Source organism: Salvelinus sp. IW2-2015, linkage group LG11 (genome assembly GCF_002910315.2).
Source record: "Salvelinus sp. IW2-2015 linkage group LG11, ASM291031v2, whole genome shotgun sequence".
Taxonomy (NCBI): Eukaryota; Metazoa; Chordata; class Actinopteri; order Salmoniformes; family Salmonidae; genus Salvelinus; species Salvelinus sp. IW2-2015.
In genome coordinates this window covers 43,748,716-43,774,213 of record NC_036851.1, presented here as the reverse complement: position 1 = coordinate 43,774,213, position 25,498 = coordinate 43,748,716, and the positions used below count along the sequence as shown (strand labels likewise).

Genomic DNA, 25,498 nt, shown 5'->3' with positions numbered 1-25,498 from the left:
ACCACCAATGCATCCCCAGACCATGCTTGACAAATGGCGTCAAGCACTCCTCCAGCATCTTTTCATTTTTTTCTGCTTCTCACAAATGTTGTTCTTTGTGATCCGAACACCTCAAACTTAGATTCGTCTGTCCTTAACACTTTTTTCCACAATCTTCTTCTGTCCAGTGTCTGTGATCTTTTGGCCATCTTAATCATTTCTTTTTATTGGCCAGTCTCAGATATGGCTTTTTATTTGCAACTTTGCCTAGAAGGCCAGCATCCCGGATTCACCTTTTCACTATTGACGTTGAGACTGGTGTTTTGCGGGTACTATTTAATGAAGCTGCCAGTTGGGGACTTGTGAGACGTCTGTTTCTCAAACTAGACACTCTAATGTACTTGTCCTCTTGCTCAGTTGTGCACCGGGGCCTCTCACTCCTCTTTCTATTCTGGTTAGAGACAGTTTGCGCTGTTCTGTGAAGGGAGCGTTAAAATATATGGGGAAAAAACAAAGAACACGCCTCTGGTTTGTTTTGTACTCAATGCGTGCACCCAGAGCTACGTATTTAGACGTAAAGGGTTAATCTGGGGCAAACGCAATAAACATGCCGTAGTTTAATAAAATGTATTAAACTACGGCATCAATAGTCTTTATTTACACTTGTAAATGAAAGCAATTCTTATTGAACTGAGGATATAAAGGTTAAATAAAACATATATTATTGAATGCTGGTTGGGGAGTAACGGATTACATGTAAATCCTTACATGTAAGGGATTACAAAAAACTGTAATCCGTTACGTTACCAGCAAAAATATTGTGATCAGATTACAGATACTTTTGAAAAACTAGATGATTACTTCGAGGATTACTTTGAAATTCAGAAAATATGTTTGTGAAAAAAATCTTTGACAAATCTTTATTTTCTCAATGACATTCAAATCAGCATAGAAAAAGGCACAATTTAAAGCTCTGGGTGCACGCATGCCCCAGATTAACCCTTTACGTCTAAAGCTCTGGGTGCACGCATTGAGTACAAAACAAACCAGAGGCGTGTTCTTTGCTTTTTCCCCATATATTTTAATTGGTTATTCGAATGATTGACTTGCGTCTTCTTCCATTCATAGAATCGTGTGCGCAGCGCTTGAAGTAGGAAGTGTCACTTAATAATTTTTCGGGAACTCCGTCTGCCAGGTAAGATAAAATCAACAGAATCGTTACTTTAGCGTTGTTTAAGAGTTCCAAAATGTCAATAGAACGTTGATGTGTGAGATAATCATACGTTGATATGTTATAAAGTTTTGTTTTGTAAAGTGAACCTAATAGTTGCTATTTCAGCCAGCCGCGTCGCTGGCAGGCTGGGTCGATCCTGTTGTTATCCAGAATATGAATTCCCTGACAACTATCTAAATTAGCTATAATGGCTGGCTAGCTGGTAGCCCACCACCAACTGCTTTTAGCTACGCAACTGGTTTGAAAACGATAGATAGTTACCCAATGTAATTTGTTTTAAACACGCAGACTGCCAGGCTAAGTGTCTGGATGTTCATCATTATAAAAATAATAAATTAATCATAATTTGGAAGCGCAGTTTGTTTGTCTGACTGACTAGTTACTATAGCTAGTTAGCACAGCCACAATGTCATTTATTATTGGAATATTATGGCTACATTTACACAGGCAGCCCAATTCTGATATTTTTCCCCACAAATTGGTCTTTTCACAAATCAGATAAGATATTTTGCCAACAATGGGCAAACAAATCAGAATTGGGCTGCCTGCCTCTCAAGGTAAATTCTGTTCACGACATCTGACGTTCTCCTCCAGTTAGGCATGTCACAGTTTTTGTCCAAATAATGCCTTGTTTGAAATCTGACCCATCCCTTAAATGAATAAACTCACTATGGAGGGAGTGAGGATTTTGGCATCAAATTTGATGCTAATAGATCATGTGACCATGGCAAATTCCACCTACACCTGTTTTACAGGTCATGTCATGTGATGGCCATTATTTGCTCCACATCAGGGGCATGCTGGTAGCACATATGTCAGAGGTACACACACAGTAAGTGGATGACATTTTAACAGATGGGATGAGTCTTTATTTTTTTGCCTCTGGGCTTGTTTGCCTTTGAATTATCTCTACCACTTAGGCTAATCTGAATGAATGGCTATGATGCATGCCGTGGCTAAGAAGCATGTTGTAGCCTGTCTGACACATCAGGACATGTAGGAATCGCACGCTTTGTCTAACGCTTGAAAGGATCAGCAGCAAAGTCACAAGACATTTGCATACCGGCCATGCATAGTGATCTGAGAAGCCTTACTGCAGTAGTACTACAGCTCAACTAGCTTAATCATGGATGGACGTCTAAATGTAAAATAATAGGTCTACTCTTGGTTTGTAAGAAATTTATCAAATGTCAGTTTTCCCACACTCCCATACTCAATTTGCTCTACCTCCATTTTAGCCATCGTGGGCTTTGTGTCCAGACTCCATTTTACTACTGACCGCGCGTATTATTTTACAAAGTAGCCTAATGTATCACAAAAATCATCAACCGCAACTAGAAAAGCCTGAAATGGCAAAGAGAAGAACACAATCACACCACCATCGCTGTAGCCCAGGAGCTTTCCAGTGGTCCTGCCTACTTTTCTAGAAGCAGCATGGTTAGATTATTCAGTCAATTGCACTGTGTGGACCTCTACTCACACCATACATTCTCCCTCACCCCCTTGTGAAGTGTGCACCAACTCAACTTTTTGTGTTCAGTTCGTCTGTGAACATTGTGAGGAGGATATCCCTTCATGTTCCCAAAAGTACGGCCTTCAAGTCATCAATAGAAACTGATTGACTGTTGATAAAACAGTAGGGTTTATTCAAGTGTTGATGTTGAGTCATGGTTGCTCCTGGGCTACAGCGATGATGGTGTGATTGTGTTCTTCTCTTTGCTATTTCAGGCTTTTCTAGTTGCGGTTGATACATTTTTGTGATGCATGAGGCTACAGTGATTGGTCAACAATAGGGATTCTTCAATAAAGGTGAGTTGGTGCACACTTCACAAGGGGGTGAGGGAGAATGTATGGTGTGAGTAGAGGTCCACACAGTGCAATTGACTGAATAATCTAACCATGCTGCTTCTAGAAAAGTAGGCAGGACCACTGGAAAGCTCCTGGGCTACAGCGATGGTGGTGTGATTGTGTTCTTCTCTTTGCCATTTCAGGCTTTTCTAGTTGCGGTTGATGATTTTTGTGATACATTAGGCTACAGTGATTGTTCAACAGTAGGGATTCTCAATTAAGTATTTGTTGTCCTTCAACAAGAGACAACTTGTTTTCGTGCAAATCTTTTCATTGAGAAATACTGCACCAAACATCTTAGTTAGATGTAAAATTGTACGACTAAGATGTTCTCAGAAAAAACATCAAAACTAATGAGAGATTCCTTGAGTTAACTTAGATTAATTCTGACTTTTGAGGAAGCGTACACTGCCTACGGCATCTCAAAATGGACAAAAGGTACTCTTGCCGCTTTTTTTCTTGTTTTTCATGCAAAGGTCTTTTAAGGMAGTATACGAGCACACTTGTTCGGTTCCGAACTGAAGCATACTGACGCCTTTAGCCTTCTAAATGTTCTCTTTCTTCGAGGCTTTCATTCTAATAGGCTAGCCTGATAACTGTGTTGATCATCAGAATGAAGCTAGAACAGCCTGATTGCCTCGGTCTTCCTGTTTTGATCGTTTTTGTTATTTAGGTTTGTGGGGATTCTTCTAAACTTATATGCAAATATAAGAGTTCCTAATATTGAGTTCCTTTTGCCCTCAGAACAGCCTCAATTCATCGGGCAAGGTGTCAAGTGTTCCACAGGGATGCTGGCCCCATGTTGACTCCAATGCTTCCCACAGTTGGGTCAAGTTGGCTAATGTCCTTTGGTTGGTGGACAATTCTTGATACACATGGCAATTGWTCAGAAGGAAAAACCCAGCAGCATTGCAGTTCTTGACACAAAACCGGTGCGCCTGGCACCTACTACCATACCCCATTCAAAGGCACTTACATGTTCTGATTTGTCCATTCACCCTCTGAATGGCACACATGGACAATCCATGTCTCATGGCTTAAAAATCCTTCTTTAACCGATCTCCTCCCCTTCATCTAAACTGATTTTTGAAGTGGATATTTAACAAGTGACGTCAATAAGGGATCATAGCTTTCACCTGGTTAGTCTATGTCATGGAAAGACCAGGTGTTCCTAATGTTTTGTACTTTCAGTGTATGTAAATATTCTGCTTTGCCAACAAACTTGGATGATACTAGGGTATATTATATATCTCAAATCAATAAGATTGGTAAAGAATTGTGTAAACATAGGACAAGAATTACCCCTTGACCTGCTCTCTCCCCTCCAGTCCCAGACCATGAACTATGTGGGGCAGCTGGCGGAGACTGTGTTTGTGACGGTCAAAGAACTATACCGGGGCCTGAACCCAGCCACGCTCACGGGGGCCATCGATGTCATTGTGGTGCGTCAGCCCGACGGCAGCCTCCAGTGCTCTCCGTTCCATGTGCGCTTTGGCAAGCTGGGGGTGCTACGCTCCAAGGAGAAAGTGGTGAGTATGAAGAAGATTGGAGTGTGTGGTGATGTCTACAAATGGAGGGTGCATGTACTGTATATAAGCGGATAGTCTCTCACACACACACTGCCTGTGACCGTGTGTTGCAGGTGGACATCGAGATCAATGGGGAGCCAGTTCACCTGCAAATGAAACTGGGGGACAATGGAGAAGCTTTTTTTGTGGAGGAAAATGAGGATTTTGAGGTATGTTTTTAAACATTTTATTTTGACTATKTGATCCTATAGGTTTGTTCAGTCATGGAGTTGAATCTCTCTTTATAGTTGTGTTGAGCTAATAGGGAAGGTGACATGATGTAACCTATTTAGTTTCTTCTGTAGCTTATTGATGCTGTACAGTGCATTCGGAAAGTATTCAGACCCCTTTAATTTTTCCGTATTTTGTTACGTTACAGCCGTATTCTAAAATGGCTGAATTTTTATTTCCCCCCCCCTTCATCAATCTACACACAATACCCCACAATGACAAAGCAAAAACAGGTTTTTAGAAATTTTAGCTAATTTATTACAAATATAAAACTGAATTATCACATTTTACATAAGTATTCAGACCCTTTACTCAGTACTTTGTTGTAGCACCTTTGGCAGCGATTACYACCTTGAGTCTTCTTGGGTATGACGCTACAAGCTTGGCACACCTGTATTTGGGGAGTTTCTTCCATTCGTCTCTCTAGATCCTCTCAAGCTCTGTCAGGCTGGATGGGGAGCGTCGTTGCACAGCTATTTTCAGTTCTCTCCAGAGATGTTCTATCGGGTTCAAGTCCAGGCTCTGGCTGGGCCACTAAAGGACATTCAGAGACTTGTTCTGAAACCACTCCTGCATTGTCATGGCTGTGTGCTTAGGGTCGTTGTCCTGTTGGAAGGTGAAACTTTGCTCCAGTCTGAGGTCCTGAGCGCTCAGCAACAGGTTTTCATCAACGATCTGTCTGTACTTTGCTCTGTTCATCTTTCCCTCGATCCTGACTAGTCTCCCAGTCCCTGCTGGTAAAAAACGTCCCCACAGCATGATGCTGCCATCACCATGCTTCACCGTAGGGATGGTGCCAGGTTTTCTCCAGATGTGATACTTGGCATTCAGGCCAAATAGTTCAATCTTGGTTTCATCAGACCAGAGAATCTTGTTTCTTATGGTCTGAGAGTTTTTAGTTGTCTTTTGGTAAACTCCAAGTGGGCTGTCATGTGCCTTTTACTGAGGAGTGGCTTCCGTCTGGCCACTCTACCATAAAGGCCTGATTGGTGGAGTACTGCAGAGATGATTGTCCTGCTGGAAGTTTTTCCCCTCCCCACAGAGGAACTCTGGAGCTCTGTCAGTCACCTCCCTGACCAAGGCCCTTCTCCCCCGATTGCTCAGTTTGGTGGTGCCAAACTTKGTCCWTTTAATAAGGATGGAGGCCACTGTGTTTTTGGGGACCTTCAATGCTGCTGTGTTTTTGGTAACCTTCTCCAGATCTGTGCCCCGACACAATCCTGTCTCGGCGCTCTATGGACAATTCATTGGACCTCATGGCTTGGTTTTTGCTCTGACATTCACTGTCAACTGGGATCTTATATAGACAGGTGTGTGGACATGATTTGTAAAGGCAATCAATTGAATTGACCACAYGTGGACTCCAATCAAGTTGTAGAAACATCTGAGCTCAATTTGAGTCTCATYGCAAAGGGTCTGAATAATTATGTAAATAAGGTATTTCTGTTTTTTTATGATGAGGAACAACTTTGATTAATTTGAGAATAAGGCTGTAACGTAACAATGTGGAAAAAGTCAAGGGGTCTGAATACTTTCCCAATGCACTGTATGTGTAGCCTAGCAAGTACCTTTCTTTACCTTAGTTTGAAATGTGCATTTCCCCCACCCACCAACCAGTCCAGAGTGCCAGCCCACCTCTGCACGTCGCCCATCCACATAGAGCTGCTGGAGGTGGCTGAGGAAACCTTAGAGGGGCTCCCCAGTTCCGGAAGCACACGAAGGAAAAAGAGGCGGCGAGTACGCATACGCTCCGACTCCCACCTAAGAGAAGATGGTAGCTCCTCGTCCGACGAGAGGGAAAGAGAGAGGGAGCAGTCAGGAGAACAGGAGAGCCCCTCCAAAGAAGAGCCCAGCACGCCCATGCTCGCCAGGTCACTATCAGGGTTGTTCCACGAATAGAGTACATTTTGGGTAGTGTAACAGGTGTCGTTTTAGAGTTCAGAAATCAGCATTTGAAACTTTTTCACCTGCATTTTATATTGAAAGTCACTTTTTGTTGCTTCGATAGAATGATCAGGGGCGTGCAACTATCATTTTCCTTCGCAGTAAATACATTGTTGCAACACATTTGGAAGGAAATAGCTTCATTCATCAGATGACAACAGAAGTTCCTTTGCAATTTGGCTAGCAGCCACAAAAGTAATTGAGCTTACAATGAAAAAGCAAGGTATGTTTTTGCCAAAACGATGCATATTTCGAATGTTTATCATAGAAAGAATGTAGCCAGCTACATTTCCAAATGTTTGCTTGAAATTAGTCTGGCATTTTACCCGAGAAAAGTAGGCTACACTGAGAAAAGTAGCTACACATCTCTTTGCTGATAGAATGCCCATTTGTGAATTCTCATCCGAGTGCAGCTGAAGCACAAAATTAGTCTGAGCAGAAATTACAATGAGATCTGCATTTACAAAACGCAGCAAGATATTTCATATGTGTTTTTATTTTTTGCGTGATAAACACGACCCTTGTGTAACTAAATTTTTTKGATTTTTATTGTCATAAAGAGCACACATTCAACTTAATAAAACATATATTRTTCCCATCTAAAAAAAAAATAACGGTTGAGTTTTTCCATCTTAAATCATCCATAAATAACCTTGTGACAGGGGGAATAGAAGCTTGTTGTGTGCAACAGGGAGAGCAATTGAATGCAAGCTTCACCAAAAGGTTTACATTTTAAAAGATTTCTAGACTATCTGTTAGTGCTCAGCGATGAACCGAAATGTCAGTTATGTTTTGATGTCTAATTGTCCAACTTCAGTTCAGTTGTTGTTTGAATTCCATTTAGCTCGTTACATTTTGTCCATTTCGTTCGCACGTTGCATTGCAGTTTCTCAGATAATGCCTAAACTGTGGGACATTGTAGGGAGTTGTAGTTTCCAACAGGCCAATGTTCTACATACAGTACCAGTCAAAAGTTTGGACACCCATTCATATCATGTTTATTTATTTTTTTACTATTTTCTACATTGTAGAATAATAGTGAAGACATCAACTATGAAATCATACAGTAACCAAAAAAGTGTTCAACAAATCAAAATATATTTTACATTTGATATTCTTCAAAGTAGCCACCCTTAAAAAAAATACAAAAAAATATGTTTAAAAAATACAATAGAAAAATAACAWATAATTAAAGGGCAACAATACAGGCTATATACAGGGGATACCAGTACAGAGTAAATGTGCGGGGGCACAGGTTAGTCAAGGTAAACGACAAATAAAACAAATGTAATATACACAACAACTGAAATATTTTAGTAATGTAAATAACTGATGGTTAAAAATTMATAAGCAGTCACTACTGTCATGGGACTTTTATATAATGGAAAACTTTTTGAATATTCAAACCGAGCCGACCTCACTACTATCTGTGGGTAACAGTTGACATGTTATGCTCGACGGGCTCAGTTTCCCACCACAAAACACCAGAAAATGGACAAAAAGATGACAACCAGCTGACCTGCTTTTACAGTATAATTTGATTCCATGTTCAATGTTTCTTTTGAAAATATAATTTTAAAAGGTATAATTTCACCATATTAAAAAGAGTTAAGTTCACATATCAGGGTTGACCTTAAAATGAGGGACCGAAGTAAAGTAATCACATGAAATAAATGATAATCTTCAGAAATGATTGTCAAAGCCAGAACGTAAGTAGGGCCTTACAATGATGGTGAAAACGTGGACAAATGGTGGCGATAAGTGGGTTAAAATCTTGCTAGAAGTCTGACAAACTAGAGGAGAGACAGATTTTTGGCAATTTAGCAAGTCTATTCATATTAAAAATCTAATTTATTGAATTTTACATGTGGTCTATAATAAAGGGCACTTAATGTAAGATAACAGGCTTTTTAAAATTAAATATTGGTGCACAAATTCTACTTAAAATATCAAAGGGATGCAAAATYTACTCTTTGTTGAACAACCATTCAACTACAATCTGAAAACATTAATTCCTTTGGTTGAAAATTACTATTCTATCGGTTTCATTGTGCCGTCCAAGCTAAATCAGGTATACCTTGAYTGTTAGGTGGAAGGCGAATACATATTCAACCCAGGTCTAATTGTTAGATTTAGCATCCGSTATGTGGCTTTGAGTGATCAGCTTTAGTGTTCTGATACCCTGTGGCTGACTTTAAAAAATAAATACAATTTGTCTCCCTAACAGTAAGTCTGTGTACTTCTCGCTGTCCGAGGAGCCGCATGAAGAGTTGGTGGCCGTGCAGACCAGGGACGTCCACCCTCACTCTGATGGAGAGTGGTCCCCCTCAGAGAGGTCAGACAATCAATCAATCAAATGTATTTTATAAATCCCTTTTTACATTAGCAGTTGTCACAGTGCTTTACAGATACCCAGCCTAAACTCCCAAAGAGCAAGCAATGCAGGCAGAAGCACCGTGGCCACGCTAAACTCCCTAGAAAGCACGAACTAAGGAAAAAACCTGGAGAGGAACCAGGCTCTGAGTGGCCATTCCTCTTCTGGCTGTACCGATTAGAGATTTAAGAGTACATTTGGACATTAAGGCCAGACAACAGGTCAGGCAATTTACCTGCACTTTAAGGGGCAGTTTCCTGGACACAGATTAAGCCTAATCCCAGACCCTAAAAAAATTCTCCAATGAGTTTGCTTTTTGATCCAGGACTAGGATAGTCTAATCTGTGTCCTAGAAACCGCCCCTGGTAGTCAGTTAAAATAAGTTTGTATTTTCATTCTCTTTTACTGTCTGTCCCCCTCTTTCTCCAGTTTATGAACCCTCTCTGTCACTTTTTCCCTCTTGTCTTTTTTTCTCCTGCTCTCTCTAATTAGGAAAAACACTCACACATCTGAGGTTAATTGTTGCAGGTGTGTGGGAATTATTTGGAACTATTGTTGAAATAAGAAAAAAAACCTGCACGCTCCGCTTGCCGCTATCAGTTGTTTATCTAGCTTAGGTTTACGTATGCATGACCTTCGTCAGAGCCTTCTGAGAGCTTCTTCTGCCCCCCCATCTCCTTCTGTCTCTCTTTTTCAACAGTTTCTCTCTCTCTTTCCTTCAATTAATTAGCCTCTCTCTGTGTCTTCTATTTCCAGTGTGTTCTATAGTCGTCCTTCCTCCCCCAAGAGTGACTCTGAGCTACTGGTGAAGCCTCCGGAGTCTTCAGGGCCTCAGATGCAGTGGAACTGGGGTGGCTTTCCTGAGGTATAACATAACAGGGCATATTGAGGCCATAACTGGGTGTACAGGTGTCATAACAGGACATATGGGTAGCATAACACGTCATAATGGGACATAGAGGTCATAACAGGGAGTACAGGTGACATAAAATGAAATTAGGGATGTAACAATTCACTGATGGGCATCCATCCCCGGTTCAAAAGTGGCATGAATTGGTATGAAAATTATTGCATACATCATGAACCGCCGCTTCACTAATGTTTTTCTATCTCATATAATTGTACCAATACAAAAATATCTAATATTTTGTGACTGAGTTGATGTGTCCTCTCCTTCAGTAGGCTAACTAACTACGCATGTAAATGTGTATGAGTCATTGATCTCTAAGTCTGATAACAACTGTGCATACAGAGTGCAGCTGCTCACGCCAACCAGAGCCTTCCTGATCTAATATTCTTAGCATCTTGAGCATTCAAATGTTTGTAAAATGGCTTTCGCTATGTCAAATCATAGGCTTCATTATTTGGGTGACAACCAATGTTATTTGCTTGGTCATTGTTACCAAATACACTGTAGAAAATCGTTTTACCGACAGAGTTGTGTAGGCTACCGGCGTGGTCACAACTCACTCCTGCTGATTGGGGCTTTTCGATTGCCAGGTTCACCATAGGAAATGATGAAGGTAGTTTTGCTTTTATTTATTTTTTTCATTTTTACATGGACAGGGTAAAGTTGTAATTTCTGCTGTACTTATTTTGAGCTGCACTGTAGGCCTATGGTCTGAGCGGYAGTCGGAGTAGAGCAGCTCTCAAAGTTCTAAACATTTCTTGTCATTTGCAGATGCTCTTATCCAGAGTGACTTAGACAGGAGCAATTAGGGTTAAGTGCCTTGCTGAAGGTCACATTGACAGATTTTTTTCACCAAGTCTGCTCATGGGATTCAACACTCTTAACCGATAGGCTACCTACCGCCCCAAATGGTCAAAACCATTCGCTTTTAAGACTGGGGTGAAATCCAAAGCTGTTCTATATGAATTGCTCATTTCTACAGATAAATATTGACATATTACTCGCGCCCCCAAAAATGTGCTGCTAAAATGCCAAGTTAATTGGTGGGTGATGGAGATCCCCCCCCTCTCACACACTCACACAGTACAGTCGTTCCAGTACTGTATCAGAGCCCATGTATCTAGATTCGAATCGTGCTTGAAAGGCACATCCCTACATGACATAGAATTGACATAACTGGACATACAGGTGTCATAAAAAGTTTGTTCAGTAGCTCCATCACCACACTGCTTTGTTTTCCCTGCTCCCTCTAGATGTGTCCAACGGAGAGAGGGAGGGTGGAGGTGCAGCATGTCTCCGCTGGCATCCACTGCTCGGACAGCTCCCACTTCCGCACCATCCAGCGGCAGGACTCCTTCGACATGGGCCTGGAGCCCGGGGTCAGCTTTGTCCAGCTTTGTCCAAGCAGTAGCGTGACGGTGGTGGTCAGGCCCACGCCCAGGACCGGACCAGCGGTCCAACCCACAGAAAGTTCCTGCATAGACCTGGCGAGAGCCTCCAATATGACCCACTCCACCCCGAATCACCACACCTCAGAGCTCTTCTCAGAACCGCTAACATTGGCATCGTTAGTGATGGCTAGCATAGAATCGCCCCAAGCCCCAGGGCCTAGAAAAACAAAAACGCAGCCACAAGTAGAGACCCAGCAGGCAGGGGATGAAGTAGCCGAGGAGTCCCCATCCAACCCGGAGCTGGAAGACTCCAGAAACTCCCTGGCTAACACAATTAGCATGGCCAATGTAGACAACACTGATAGACAAGCTAGCGAAGAAAGCACAGCAAATGTTGAATGTGTAGCTAACAACATTGTTAGCCAAGTTGAAAACTGTATAGACACACATATCCCATCCATAAAAGGTAGCAAAGCTGGCACAATCAGCGCAGACAGGCTAGCTAGCGACAGCACAGCTGCTTTAGCTAACAAGGCTAGTTTGGCTAACACAACTAGCTATGCCAGTGCAGCTAACTTAGGTCTCATTYCCACAGAGTATCTGGGTAGCAGAGCACAACCAGAACAGCACAGTGCCTTTCCAGAACCCAATGGACAAGGGACAGAAGTTGTCTTGAGTGAGGGTGACAGCGGGATTGAGCCCTGCACCGAGGGAGGGGAGGAGACAGAGAACGGCTCTGCAATGACGGACAAAGCCACAGACGGCTCCCTGACCAATCAGGCTGCAGAGAGTGTCGGAGTGACAGACTTGTTAGCCACTGAGGCTCTGGGGGAGGAGCAGTCTAGCTCAGCAGAGCACCAGGACAAGAAGAAAGGTGAGAAACCGATCTCGTCTCAATCCCTAAACCCTGGGCACACATCCTGTAGATCTGAGAGGATTTGACAGGTATACGCATTATAATAATATCTTCAAGAGGATTTGAGTGTTGGTTTTGACATGACATTGAATTGTGTGGTCTGTCTCTGCTGCTGTGCTGTGTGAACACAGGTAAACGCAGTCAGCACCTTGGACCCTCCGACATCTACCTGGATGACTTGTCTAACCTGGACCCAGAGGTGGCAGCTCTCTACTTCCCACCTAAAAAGTAAAGGGCTCCCAGCTCTCCTTCCGTCCGTCCTTCCTTTTCTTCCTCAATAGCATGCAGCGAATTCATATTAGATGAAAAGTCGAAACAAGTATGACATCCTAGCATTTAAAGTGCAGGTTGGCATTTATTMTKATGCATCTTGCACTGGAGGCAGCTCTGCAAAGTCAGAAAATCAGATTTTAAACTTAACCACACTACTAACCCTAAAGCCTAACCCTAACCAAGACCAAAAAAGCTCCTTTTTGTTTTCAGGAATTTATATAGCCAATTTTGACTTTGCTGGCCCATCTAGTGAAAATTGCTCAGTTCTGCCTCCAGGGCAAGATTCATGACAGTGAACGTCAACCTGCGTTTAACCCTTGTCCAACAATTCTCTCTCACACCCCCCACCCCGTGGAAATCAAATAATAAAATCTCCATTAAGAATCCATTTGCTTAAGCTAGAGAGATGTTTTTTTTGTTGCATTGTCTGCTTCTCAATCCACCACATCTGCTGATATCGCCGTTCCACATCAGCGGTGAAATGAGGTAGAGCTAGAGCAGTGTTTGTCAGACCATGATACATTCCAAAAATCAGTCTTCTCACGAAAACGTCTGAACGGTTTGGCCTGAAAACTATTATGAACCCTCTATTGACAGATGAGACTCTCAAAATGATGTTCTCCATTTTACTCTACGAGCCTCTAGGAGCCTCTTGGGACTCCTCTGAAGGTCCCCAGTACTAGTTTAAAAAAATGAATGGAAGTGTGTATATATGGAGATAAATGCATGTAAAATAAAAATCTTTCTTATGTCTCTCAGATATAGGACCGACATTTCAGAACAAACTTCCTTTAGATTGTTTTGGGGGACTATCTGTTGTAACATGTAGTGAATCTGTTATTCAGTGCATTTCTATTGGCTAATAGCAGTAATGCAAAATTCAATGTTCCCTCTAGACGGTTAAAGCATACAAAATATTTAATGTCACATTATCTAACTTTCTATTTTTGTATACCCAAAATGCCTACTATTTAGAATGCAAGTACAGGTTTTTGGACACGGCCAGTGAGCTTACATGGTAGGTGAGTGCATGGATTTTAACATGGAGCTACTTAAAGTTAGAACAGACATTTATCAACTGGGGTTTTCATGCCCCACAGAATTATTTTTGGTATTTCCCATGGAATGGAGGTCAACAGGCAATGGATTTCATAATATGTAGCTCAAAATATGTCAAATTTCCCCCACTTCTGTCTAGGTATGAGCCAAGTTCCCAGTTGGCATGACTTCCGCATTCCACACTTACTCAGTGTCAAGGATGACACAAATCAGTTAACTCTGTGTATAATGTAGCAGGATGCGTTCCCTAATCAGATCATGAGTAATGTTATCTTAGGCTTGACTGTGTCCTCACAAGGCAGGTCACACTGGTAGGGACTCACATGGACATCAGCAGACATAAGATATCATAGACTGTATCACATCCTATACCAAATCAATAGTCATTTCTGAGTGTTTRTCAAAGTTGGAACCAATTGATCCCACTCCTGAATAGCACCTGATAAATGCAACAGCGTGGAAGTTTCTATTCCCTCATAGTGATGAAATATTAGTGTTAGATTATCCATTATGTACATGGAATCAGCATGGGGATCAATTCCATTTCAACTCAGGCAATTCACTTCTCAAGTAAATACGTAAAAGGCATAGTGGTAGAAGATTTTGCTAATGGTTCTGCCTCTCCACTCAGTGAGGCAGAAGGATGCTCACGGCTCGGTGCGGAGGAAGGGTCCGGTTCTGGTAACCAGTCTCCCCAGTCGGTGGGCAGTGGTGCCATGGACAGCGGCACAGAGTACCTGTCCGACTCTACCACCAACCACATGGACGTTAGCATGTCCCTTTGCGGTCGCACCGGCCACACCAGTCAAATCAACAAAGGTGTGTGTGTGTACAGATGTAGGATCCTAATTTGATCACCCTGTTGCAGAAMAACTTTCCTGCAATGTCTATTTCTGTGCAGCTGTGTATGTGTCCGATGGAAGGAACCACATCCGCTCACCATTAGCTGCTTCTAGTGATGATCTTTAACAAGTTAGAGAYAACAATGAAGACAGACTTTTTTTTAGTTGAAATATGAACACGTGGTAACCTATGCATTCTTACCCATTTCTAACAGTTGGATTGATGAGACTTTTTCATGACTTTCTCTATTGCCATTTGCCTCTGTTCCAGATCAGTTTATGGAGCACGTTGTGAACTACCAGGATTTGGTGAGCAACCCTGGAATCATCGAAGATCCAAACCTGGTTATCTGCATCAACTCAAAGTAAGTGTTAGAGTTGCATTTGGTAGTGTACAATACGTTGCTTGCTTGTGGTTCTGCCATCATATTTTAAATGTGTCTGTCCATTGACAAATTCATGTTTTTTTTGTGCTCTTTTAGGTATTATAACTGGGCAGTGGCTGCCCCTATGGTTCTGTCAATGCAAGTTTTTCAAAAGAATATACCAAAGGTATATCTCTAATCTCGACCCTTGTTCACTTCCCTTCATGGATTTGAAATTAAATGACGAGTATAAATAAATATGAAGAGAAGTTTCTCTCTGGCTCATACTTACTGTACACCAATGTATGGGGAGTAGTGTACGAGTGTACACTTCAGGAGGAAGTAGGGACAGTGGTGACAGGTGTGCTATATGATCTTTAACCTTGTACTGTATGTAGAGTGCCATTGACCAGCTGGTGAAGGACAAGATGCCCAAAAAGTCTGGCCGCTGGTGGTTCTCCTGGAGGAGGAAGGACATGGACACTAACTCAAACCAGGTAGCCTATCACAGGGTTTTTCAATCCATGCTAGGGTTGTGTTCAGTAGGCACAAAACGGAAGAAAAAAGGAAGGTACTATCTGAATCTTTTTTGTTTTCAGTTGCAACATGTTTTGCTAGGGTGTCACTTAATTAACACGACCCAGGTTTTCTGGGAACCCCCAGCCATTACACATGTTGTTCCTGTCCAGCACACCTTATAATTAACATTTTAGTCKGTTTGGAATTTCATGAATCAATTAAGCAATAAGGCACAAAAGCCTGTGCTATATCATGAATATAGTCACAGATAAATGCTGTTGAGAGAAATTCAAGAGAAGGTTCGGACAGCATCGTGGACATGATGATATTCTTATGGCGGCGCAGTGATACCGCTGAAGGAACTGTTAGCAGGCATAGGTGTGCCAATTACAGCAAATACGCCACAGCTTTGAACACTGCTCGTCCAATCAGCATCCAGGATCCAAACTACCCGTTTTATAATGAAGGATAATGTTAAAGAGCTGCCTAACAACAACATGTTTCTTTGTCTTTCCCTACGGCAGACTGGAGAGAACTCTAAGCAGGACCAAGAGGAGGCACAGACCAAGTATGATGTCTCAACCTCTGTGTCTGTCACTGGTCCCTCAACAACCATACTGTGAGTGATTACACACAGACACACACTGTTCCTCATGCGTAACGCATATGACCGATTTGTAGTTTATTTTAGCTGATGGACTAGTAATTCTGCCATATGTGACTTTTCAGGGCGACTCTGGATGACCTGACTAGTGACGAGGAGGCGGGCCTAGGCAGAGTGGGCAACCTATCATCAGAGACCATAGAGACCATAAACACTGCCCAGTGTTTTAGCCAAATGTACCGCAAGTCCCTACGCCTCACCTCCGAACAGATAGTACGTCATCACTGCCACACACACACCAGTCATTTTTCTGCCATTGATATCCTTGGGCGGGCTGCTTAAGCAATTTTTCGGATCGCCTAAGTCCATTCCTTTTTTGGGATCGAAAAATGTTTTCCCTGTAAACTTAAATGACTGAAACCCGATATACAGTGCTGTGAAAAAGTATTTGTCCCCGGAGCAGAATTCATGGTTCCTTCTATTAAGCCAAGTCGTCCAGGTCCTGAGGCAGCAAAGCATCCCCAAATTAACACACTACAACCACCATGCTTGACTGTTGGTATAAGGTTCTTACTGTGGAATGTAGTGTTTGATTTTCGTCAGGCATAATGGGACCCATGTCGTCCAAAAAGTTATTATTTTGACTAATCTGTCTATAGAATTCTTCCGAGAGTCTTGATGATCATCCAGGTTATTTTTGTCAAACTTGAGTCAACTTTTTGGTCAAGCATGGTGGTGGTAGTTTGCCGGTTTGGGGATTATTTGTTGCCTCAGGACCTGGACAGCTTGCCTTAATAGAAGGAACCATGAATTCTGCTCTGTATCAGACAATTCTACAGGAGAATGTCAGGCCATCCATGTGTGAGCTGAWGCACAGCTGGAACATGCAACAAGACAGACAGTGATCCAAAACACACAATCAAGTCAACATTAAATGGTTAAAACTACACATTTTTTGTTTTGGAATGGCCTAGTCAAAGTCCAGAACTAATCCCAATTGAGATGTTGCAGTTCATGCTTGAAAACCAACACATTTCGTTGAGTTAAAGCAATTCTGRATACAAGAGTGGGCCAACATTCTTCCACAGCGACGTGAAAGACTGATCAACAACTACAGGAAGCATTTGGTTGCTGTCATTGAGTGTAAGGGGCAATTACTTTTTTTACACAGGGGAATCGGGTGTTGAATAACTTTGTTAATTAAATAAAATACTTTTTTTATTTGTAAGCTCTGGTTCCCTTTATCTAATATTAGGTTTTGTTTGAAGATCCAATTTAGCATTCTGTAGCAAAAATAGAGAATCAGAAAGGGGGCAAATACTTTTTCACAGCACTAACTTGTATAGAAAAGGTAATGGACCAACAGTACCAGTCAAACGTTTGGACACACCTACTCATTCAAGTTTTTATTTTTAAACTATTTTCTATATTGTAGAATAATAGTGAACACATCAACTATGAAATAGCACACATGGAATCATGTAGTAACCAAAAAAGTGTTAAACAAATCTAATTTAGCTATTTTATATTTGAGATACTTCAAAGTAGCCACCCTTTGCCTTGATGACAGCTTTGCACACTCTTGGCATTCTCCCAACAAGCTTCACATGGAATGCTTTTCGAACAGAGTTCCCACATATGCTGAGCACTTGTTGGCTACTTTTCCTTCACTCTGCAGTCCAACTCATCCCAAACCATCTCAATTGGGTTGAGGTCGGGTGATTGTGGAGGCCAGGTCATCTGATGCAGCACTCCATCACTCTCCTTCTTGGTCAAATAGCCCTTACACAGCCTGGAGGTGTGTTGGGTCAGTGTCCTTCTGAAAAACAAATGATAGTCCCACTAAGCCCAAACCAGATGGGATGGCGTATCGCTGCAGAATGCTGTGGTAGCCATGCTGATTAAGTGTGCCTTCAATTCTAAATAGATCACTGACAGTGTCACCAGCAAACACCATCACCTCCATGCTTTACGGTGGGAACCACACATGCAGAGATCATCATTCACCTACTCTGCATTTCACAAAGACATGGCGGTTGGAACCAAAAACCTCAAATTTGGACTCCAGACCAAAGGACAGATTTCCACCGGTCTAATGTCCATTGCTCGTGTTTCTAGGCCCAAGAAAGTCTCTTCTTATTGTTGTCCTTTAGTAGTGGTGTATTTGCAGCAATTTGACCATGAAGGCCTGATTCACGCAGTCTCCTCTGAACATGTTGAGATTTGTCTGTTACTTGAACTCTGTGAAGCATTTATTTGGGCTGCAGTGTCTGAGGCTGTTAACTCTAATAAACGTATCCTCTGCAGCAGAGGTAACTCTGGGTCTCCCATTCCTGTGGCGGTCCTCATGAGAGCCAGTTTCATCATAGCGCTTGATGGTTTTTGTGACTGCACTTTCTAAGTTCTTGACATTGTCCGCATTGACTGACCTTCATGTCTTAAAGTAATGATGGACTGTCGTTTCTCTTTGCTTATTTGAGCTGTTCTTGCAATAATATGGACTTGGTCTATTACCAAATAGGGCTATCTTCTGTATACCACACCTCCCTTGTCAACTGATTGTCTCAAACTCATTAAGAAGGAAAGAAATTCCACAAATGAACTTTTAACAAGGCACAGCTGTTAATTGAAATGCGTTCCTGGTGACTACCTCATGAAGCTGGTTGAGAGAATGCCAAGAGCGTGCAAAGCTGTCATCCAGGCATAGGGTGGCTACTTTGAAGTATCTAAAATATATTGTTTGATTTATTTAACACTTTTTTTTTTGGTTACTGCATGATTCATAGTTTTGATGTCTTTACTACTATTCGACCAATGTAGAAAATATTTAAAATAAAGAAAAATCCTGGAATGAGGTGTCCAAACTTTTGAATGGGGGGTGTGTGTGTGTTTTGTTAACTAACAATCACAAAAATAAAAGTTAGACAGTCAGGAAGAATTGAACATTTGAAAAGCAATTTATTTAGCAGTACATTTTTTTGTTAAGTTTGAGCAAAATAACACAGCATTTGCCATGGCAAAATGCATAGAATTGTAGGAAATCACCTTTTTAAAACGGCCACATTCTTTCAGCTCCAGGGCAGAATATGTAGAATCGCAGGACATTTGCTTTAAAACTGCAAACATTTCTCAGGTCCATGGAGAAATGTGTAGAATTGCAGGAAATTGTCTTAAAAATGCTAAACGTTCTCTACACCGCCAAGATGGGGGGGCCTCTAAAATTTGGGCAAGGCAGACGAGCCGACTGTGCCCCCCTGCCACGCCCACCACCTAAGCCCGTTTGATCCAGAAAAAACCCTGCACACAGTCATACACACTGCCTCATAATCCCTACCCTGTGTTGTGATCAGGAGCGGTTGAAACTGCGTGAGGGGGCCAACAAGGTTATGTTCAGCGTAACCACTCAGTACCAGGGCACCTGTCGCTGCGAAGCCGCCATCTACCTGTGGAATTGGGACGACCACGTCGTCATCTCAGACATCGATGGCACCATCACAAAGTGAGTGTGTGTTTGTGTGTATAAGAAAGGTACTACCCTGTGCTTTTAGAGACAGTTTAGCACCATCATGGCCCAGTATGATCCAATCTGTATGTACATGTGAATGTGTGTTCAATGCTATATGACCTCTCTCCTTGCCAATTACAGGTCTGATGCCCTGGGTCATATCTTACCTCAGCTGGGGAAAGACTGGACACACCACGGCATTGCCCGTCTCTACCACAAAATCCACCAGTAAGTCACACCAGGGTCCTGTTCAGTAGATGTCTAGATAGTCCCTCTCTTTTTCAGTCTGTTTTCTTCTGTTAGGTTCATAATGAACAAGATGCAGCTGTTCCCTCCACCATCAGTATTTACTGTGCATGTGTTGGTTCCAAAACTCTATTTTGAGCCAAAATGACAACATTGTGAAAACACTTCCTGCTCTAAATGAATGTGCCATGATGTGCCTCTCATTGGAAGCCAGTGATAACTTACAAGATGCTTGTATCCAGTTGTTGCTTTATTTTCAATGGGTAACCCCTCCTCCCTCTCGCTCTCCCTTCTAGAAACGGATACAAGTTCCTCTACTGTTCGGCGCGGGCCATCGGCATGGCTGACATCACCAAGGGCTACCTGCAGTGGGTGAACGACAAAGGCACCGTCCTCCCCAAGGGCCCCGTGCTGCTGGCCCCCAGCAGTTTCTTCTCTGCCCTGCACAGAGAGGTGGTAGAGAAGAAGCCGGAGGTGTTCAAGATCGCCTGCCTCACCGACATCCGAGACCTGTTCAACCCCCAGAGGAAGCCCTTCTATGCAGCCTTTGGCAACAGAACCAATGTGAGCCACACACAGTCACACACATACACAGGCCTTGTCCGATTCCCTGACTTGCGTTTTTAGTAGTAGGTGCTTTGGGAAAATATAACATTTTATAGGGGACGGGCTGTACCAAATGAACAAATGGCGGGAAACGACAAAATTATGCATTTGAGCCAAGTATGTTGATATTTTTTGCATACTGTATACCAAACATATATATTTTTGTACTTTTACCCCGTTTTCTCCCCAATTTCATGATATCCAATTGGTAGTTAGTCTTGTCCCATCGCTGCAACTCCCGTACGGACTCGGGAGAGGCGAAGGTCGAGACCCATGCGTCCTCCTGAAACACGACACTGCCAAGTCGCACTGCTTCTTGACGCACTGCTCGCTTAACCCGGAAGCCAGCCACGCCAATGTGTCGGAGGAAACACCGTACAACTCGCGACAGAAGTCAGCGTGCATGCACCGGCCCCGCCACAAGGAGTCGCTAGAGCGCAATGGAACAAGGACATCCCAGCCCGGCCAAACCCTTCCTAACCCGGACAACGCTTTGCCAATTGTGCACCGCCTCATGGGTCTCCTGGTTGCGGCCGACTGCGAGACAGCCTTGTATTGAACCCGTGTCTGTAGTGACGCCACTAGCACTGCGAGGCTGCACCACTCGGGAGGCCCACATTTTTACTAACCAGTACTTTCTAAATAGTATGTATTATGATTAGTACACAGTATGTAGTTTTAGTAGGTAAGACAGATTTCAGACACACACACACACCGCTGACTCACTGTCTGTGTTTGGCAATTGTTTCTCAGTCCGTTCCCTGGGGGATGGATTGAGTTTTTTWAAATAAACCTTGATTTAAGTGTTGTCTGGACTTTCCCAGGATGCCAATGCTTATAAGGAAGTGGGTGTCCCTGACACCAGGATCTTCACTGTGAACCCCAAGGGTGAGCTCATTCAGGAGAAGAACAAAGGGAGCAAGTCCTCGTAAGTACACTAGCCACAGAGGAGTGACAGTCATCAGTCCACTCCTCATAAGTGCACACTAAATACATACAGTACAGTTTTTGTCTTGATTTAATAATTATTTTATAAAAWTTTTAAAATGCTCCTGATAACAGCATGTCTGTTCCAAGATGCGGAATAGATCAGACTCCTAATAATTACAGCTGAATTTATAGAGCTGTGATGGCTCCGGCACATTATTGTGTGTGTGTGTGTGCACCACAGGTACACTCACCTGAGCGAGCTGGTGGAGCACTTCTTCCCTATGATCTCTGAGGATGGGAGGTCGTCCTCCTTCGACTGCCCCGAGTTCAGTCACTTCTCCTACTGGAGAGAGCCCCTACCACCACTGGACCTGTCCACTCTGGATTAGACACACACACACACACACACACACACACTGGACCTGTCCACTCTGGATTAGACACACACACACACTCGCCACTGGACCTGTCCACTCTGGATGAGACACACACACTCTCGCCACTGGACCTGTCCACTCTGGATTAGACACACATACACACACACACACTCGCCACTGGACCTGTCCACTCTGGGTTAGACACACAGACACACTGTCTGGGGCGACAGGTAGCCTAGCCAAAAGGTTYCTGGATCAAATCCCCGAGCTGACAAGGTAAACATCTGTCGTTCTGCTCCTGAGCAAGCCAGTTAACCCACTGTTCCCCAGYTGCCGAAGACGTGGATGTTGATTAAGGCAGCCTTCCGCACCTCTCTGTTTCAGAGGGGTTGGGTTAAATGCAGAAGACACATTTCAGTTGAAGCCTTTCAGTTGTACAACTGACTAGACAACTGTACAACTGACTGGTTTTCCTTTCTATCTGTCCTTCTCTCTCATCACCCCTTTTCTCCCTTATTCGATCCCTTTCGGAGTTCAGAAATAGTTTTAATTAATAAGCATTGATGGCCTGGAATATTGTAGATGTGCAAGGTTCTCATTTAATATTCTCTGTTTTGTGTCGATTCATCTGATGCAATTAAAAACTAAAGTGTCTGGCTTTCAGCAGAGAGAAAAATGTACACATATGCACCGATGACACTGCATTTTACGCAACACTATATACTTCATTATGCTATACTTGATTGTAAAAAGACCTACTGCACTGGCCATACCATATTGCCAATAACTAAATGATACTGGCGCAATGTGCATTTGTGCTGCTCAAGAATTCCAGTTCTATTTACATTTTAGTCGTTTAGCACGTGGTTTTCCAAACTTTTTCACTCAGGCCCACCTTTCCAGTATTTGGGAACATCCCAAATACTTTCCAGGTTTGAGTAAATTGACTGTTTGGGTAATTGAAATGGCCATGGTCTGAAACGGTGCCTTTTTGCTTATGATTTATAAGCTTTCATATTTAAAGGGATACTTAGGGATTTTATCTACTTCTCGATGGTCAGATAAACTCATGGATACAATTTGTATCTCTGCTTACAGTTTGAAGGAAGTTGCTAACTAGCACTAGCACACGTAGTCAGTTGACTGGATGTCTATTGGTATCTGCTAGTACTTCGACTTCCAAGTCATTGTGCTAATGCAAGTTAGTATTGGCTCACAAAACTACCTCTAACTTCCTTCATACTGGACACAGASACAGAAGCTGTGTTCGAATACCCATACTACATACTTAATGAGTATATACTATTAGTTCATTTTAGTATACTGTAAACYAATGGTATTCTTTCAGTTGAGCGTACTAGCGCTTCCCCTGTCTACCGGAAGTTTTTTGCTGTTGCAATGCAACCTCTTGCTAGCTTGTTAGCATAACAAATTACTAGCGAGACATTTTAGGAGTAAATTCAATCTGGAGTGCCCGAGTGCGCTCTGAGCGTTCGTAAATTCAGAGCGTTGRCAGGTTGTCCTTTCATAAATTCAGAGCGCACACTGGACACTGGCCCGTTCTGACCACGCAATGGCAGTCAAGCATCCAAGCTAACTTGCTAGCTACTTCCAGACACAAATGAAAGAACACCTCACTCTGACCATTTACTCGCCCTAGCAGAGCTGGTTAGGCTGTTTTTATGTCTTCCAGAGCGTTGGTGATTGTGCTGCTGGAAACAATTTAATTATGCTTTTTGCCGATGTTTACTGACAATGGCCATATTCAACTGGGGTTGAGCGTTAGTAAATTCATCAGTTATTCTGCGCTCTGCCACAGGTACACTCAGACGAGAGTGCTCTGGAATCAAATTGGATAGCCAGAGCGAATTTATGAACGCACAAATGTCCATTGTGAACGCACAATGACTATACGACTTAGCTAAACTAAGAATGACGGGAGTAATCAAGTCACTAAACGTTGGGTAGATAGTAAATATACTGGCAAGTTCGATGTATTAGTAGCCAACTAATGTTAGGTAGCTAGCTAACATACTGGTACATACTGCTGTAATGATATGCTATGCGCTTTGTAAGGATGGTGTAGCTAACAAATTGTCAGCCAACATAACGTAAGGTAACTTATTTGAAAAGTAATTACTTTATTACATTTCTCTTTCTTAACGTTTGTCATAATTAGTTAAACCAATGAATTTGTATCCGCTCTCGTTCGGCTGCTTATTTTCTTCAAATCTGAAAACGTTGAAGTCACGCCCATTTTCTGAATAATTACATTATAGGCCCTTAAGCACGGAAAGAGTGATCACTGCTTTTATACTTCGTATTTTGGCAAATGTGTGCGACCACCGGGAACTTTTGGCATAATAACTATATCCATACTATGACCAACAAGCATACTATAATAGTCTATTTACGTCACAAATAGTGCTGTTAGTATGAATATTCGAACACAGCTATAGACATGGTATCTACACGTTCATCGGATTCTTAAGAAGTAGATAAAGGGCCTCATTGCCAAAATGCCGAAGTATCCCTTTAATTAATTATATTTAGAAATATATATWTTTTTTTGTCATCCTAAGTGATACCAATTACTCTGTTTAGAGAGACATTGCATTGGACCCAAAGAGCCTTGTTATTTTCAAATGATCTACACTGAAGAAAATATAAACATAAAATGTAAAGTGTTGGTCCCATGTTTCATGAGCTGAAATAAAAGATCCCAGAAATGTTCCATGTGCGCAAGAAGCTTATTTCTCTCAAATTTGGTGAACTAATTTGTTTACATCCCTGTTAATTTGCATTTCTCCTTTGCCAAGATAACCCTTCCACCTGACAGGTGTGGCATATCAAGAAGCTAATTAAACAGCATGATCATTACACAGGTGCACCTTGTGCTGGGGACAATAAAAAGCCACTAATGTGCTATTTTCTTACACAACACAATGCCACAGATGTCTCAAGTTTTGAGGGAGCACGCAATTGGCATGCGGACTGCACGAATGTCCACAATAGCTGTTGCCAGATAGTTTAATGTTAATTTCTCTACCTTAAGCCACCTCATGTTTTAGAAAATTTGGCAACATGCAACAATTACAATTTCAAAGATTTTACTCAGTTACAGTTCATAAAAGGAAATCAGTCAATTTAAATAAATTCATTAGGCTCTAATCTATGAATTTCACATGACTGGGAATACAGATATGCATCTGTTGGCCACAGATTCCTTAAAAACAAGGTAGGGYTGTGGATCAGAACCAGTCAGTGTGACCACCATTTGCCTCATGCAGTGCAACACATCTCCTTTGCATAGAGTTGATCAGGCTGTTGATTGTGGAATGTTGTCCCACTCCTCAATGGCTGTGTGAAGTTTCTGGATATGGGCAGGAACTGGAACATGCTGTAGTACATGTTGATCCAGAGCATCCCAAACATACTCAATGGGTGACATGTCTGGTGAGTATCCAGGCCAATGAAGAACTGGGACTRTTTTCAGCTTCCAGGAATTCTGGACTGATCCTTATGACATGGGCCCGTGCATTATCTTGCTCAAACATGAAGTGATGGTGGCGGATGAATAGCACGARGATGGGCCCAGGACCTTGTCATGGTATGTGCATTCACATTGCCATCAAAATGAAATTGTTGTCTGTAGATTATACCTGCACATACCATAACCCCACTGCCACCATGGGGCACTCTGTTCACAACGTTGACATCTGCAAACCGCTCGCCCACACAATGCCATACACATGGTTTGCAGTTGTGAGGCTGGTT

At 42.4% G+C, this 25,498-nt stretch overlaps 1 protein-coding gene across 4 annotated transcripts; it reads left to right on the top strand.

Annotated features, from left to right (window-relative positions):
• The first annotated feature begins 1,064 nt into the window (after nt 1–1,064).
• Nucleotides 1,065–24,455, top strand: LOC111970446 (phosphatidate phosphatase LPIN2). 4 transcript variants are annotated; one of them, XM_023997181.2, is made up of 21 exons: nt 1,065–1,174; nt 1,969–2,045; nt 2,942–3,022; nt 4,390–4,590; nt 4,704–4,799; nt 6,478–6,731; nt 9,032–9,139; nt 9,935–10,043; nt 11,342–12,353; nt 12,527–12,623; nt 14,359–14,546; nt 14,841–14,934; nt 15,052–15,121; nt 15,333–15,431; nt 15,978–16,072; nt 16,183–16,330; nt 19,408–19,556; nt 19,704–19,790; nt 20,105–20,372; nt 21,239–21,342; nt 21,586–24,455. In XM_023997181.2, the coding sequence occupies exons 4-21, from the start codon at nt 4,399–4,401 to the stop codon at nt 21,731–21,733; spliced, it is 3,318 nt and encodes a 1,105-aa protein (XP_023852949.1). In that variant the 5' UTR covers nt 1,065–1,174; nt 1,969–2,045; nt 2,942–3,022; nt 4,390–4,398; the 3' UTR covers nt 21,734–24,455. The 4 variants fall into 4 exon arrangements, with proteins under 4 accessions (XP_023852949.1, XP_023852948.1, XP_023852951.1 ...); XM_023997180.2 differs by lacking the exon at nt 1,969–2,045; XM_023997183.2 differs by lacking the exon at nt 2,942–3,022.
• Nucleotides 24,456–25,498: the final 1,043 nt, after the last annotated feature.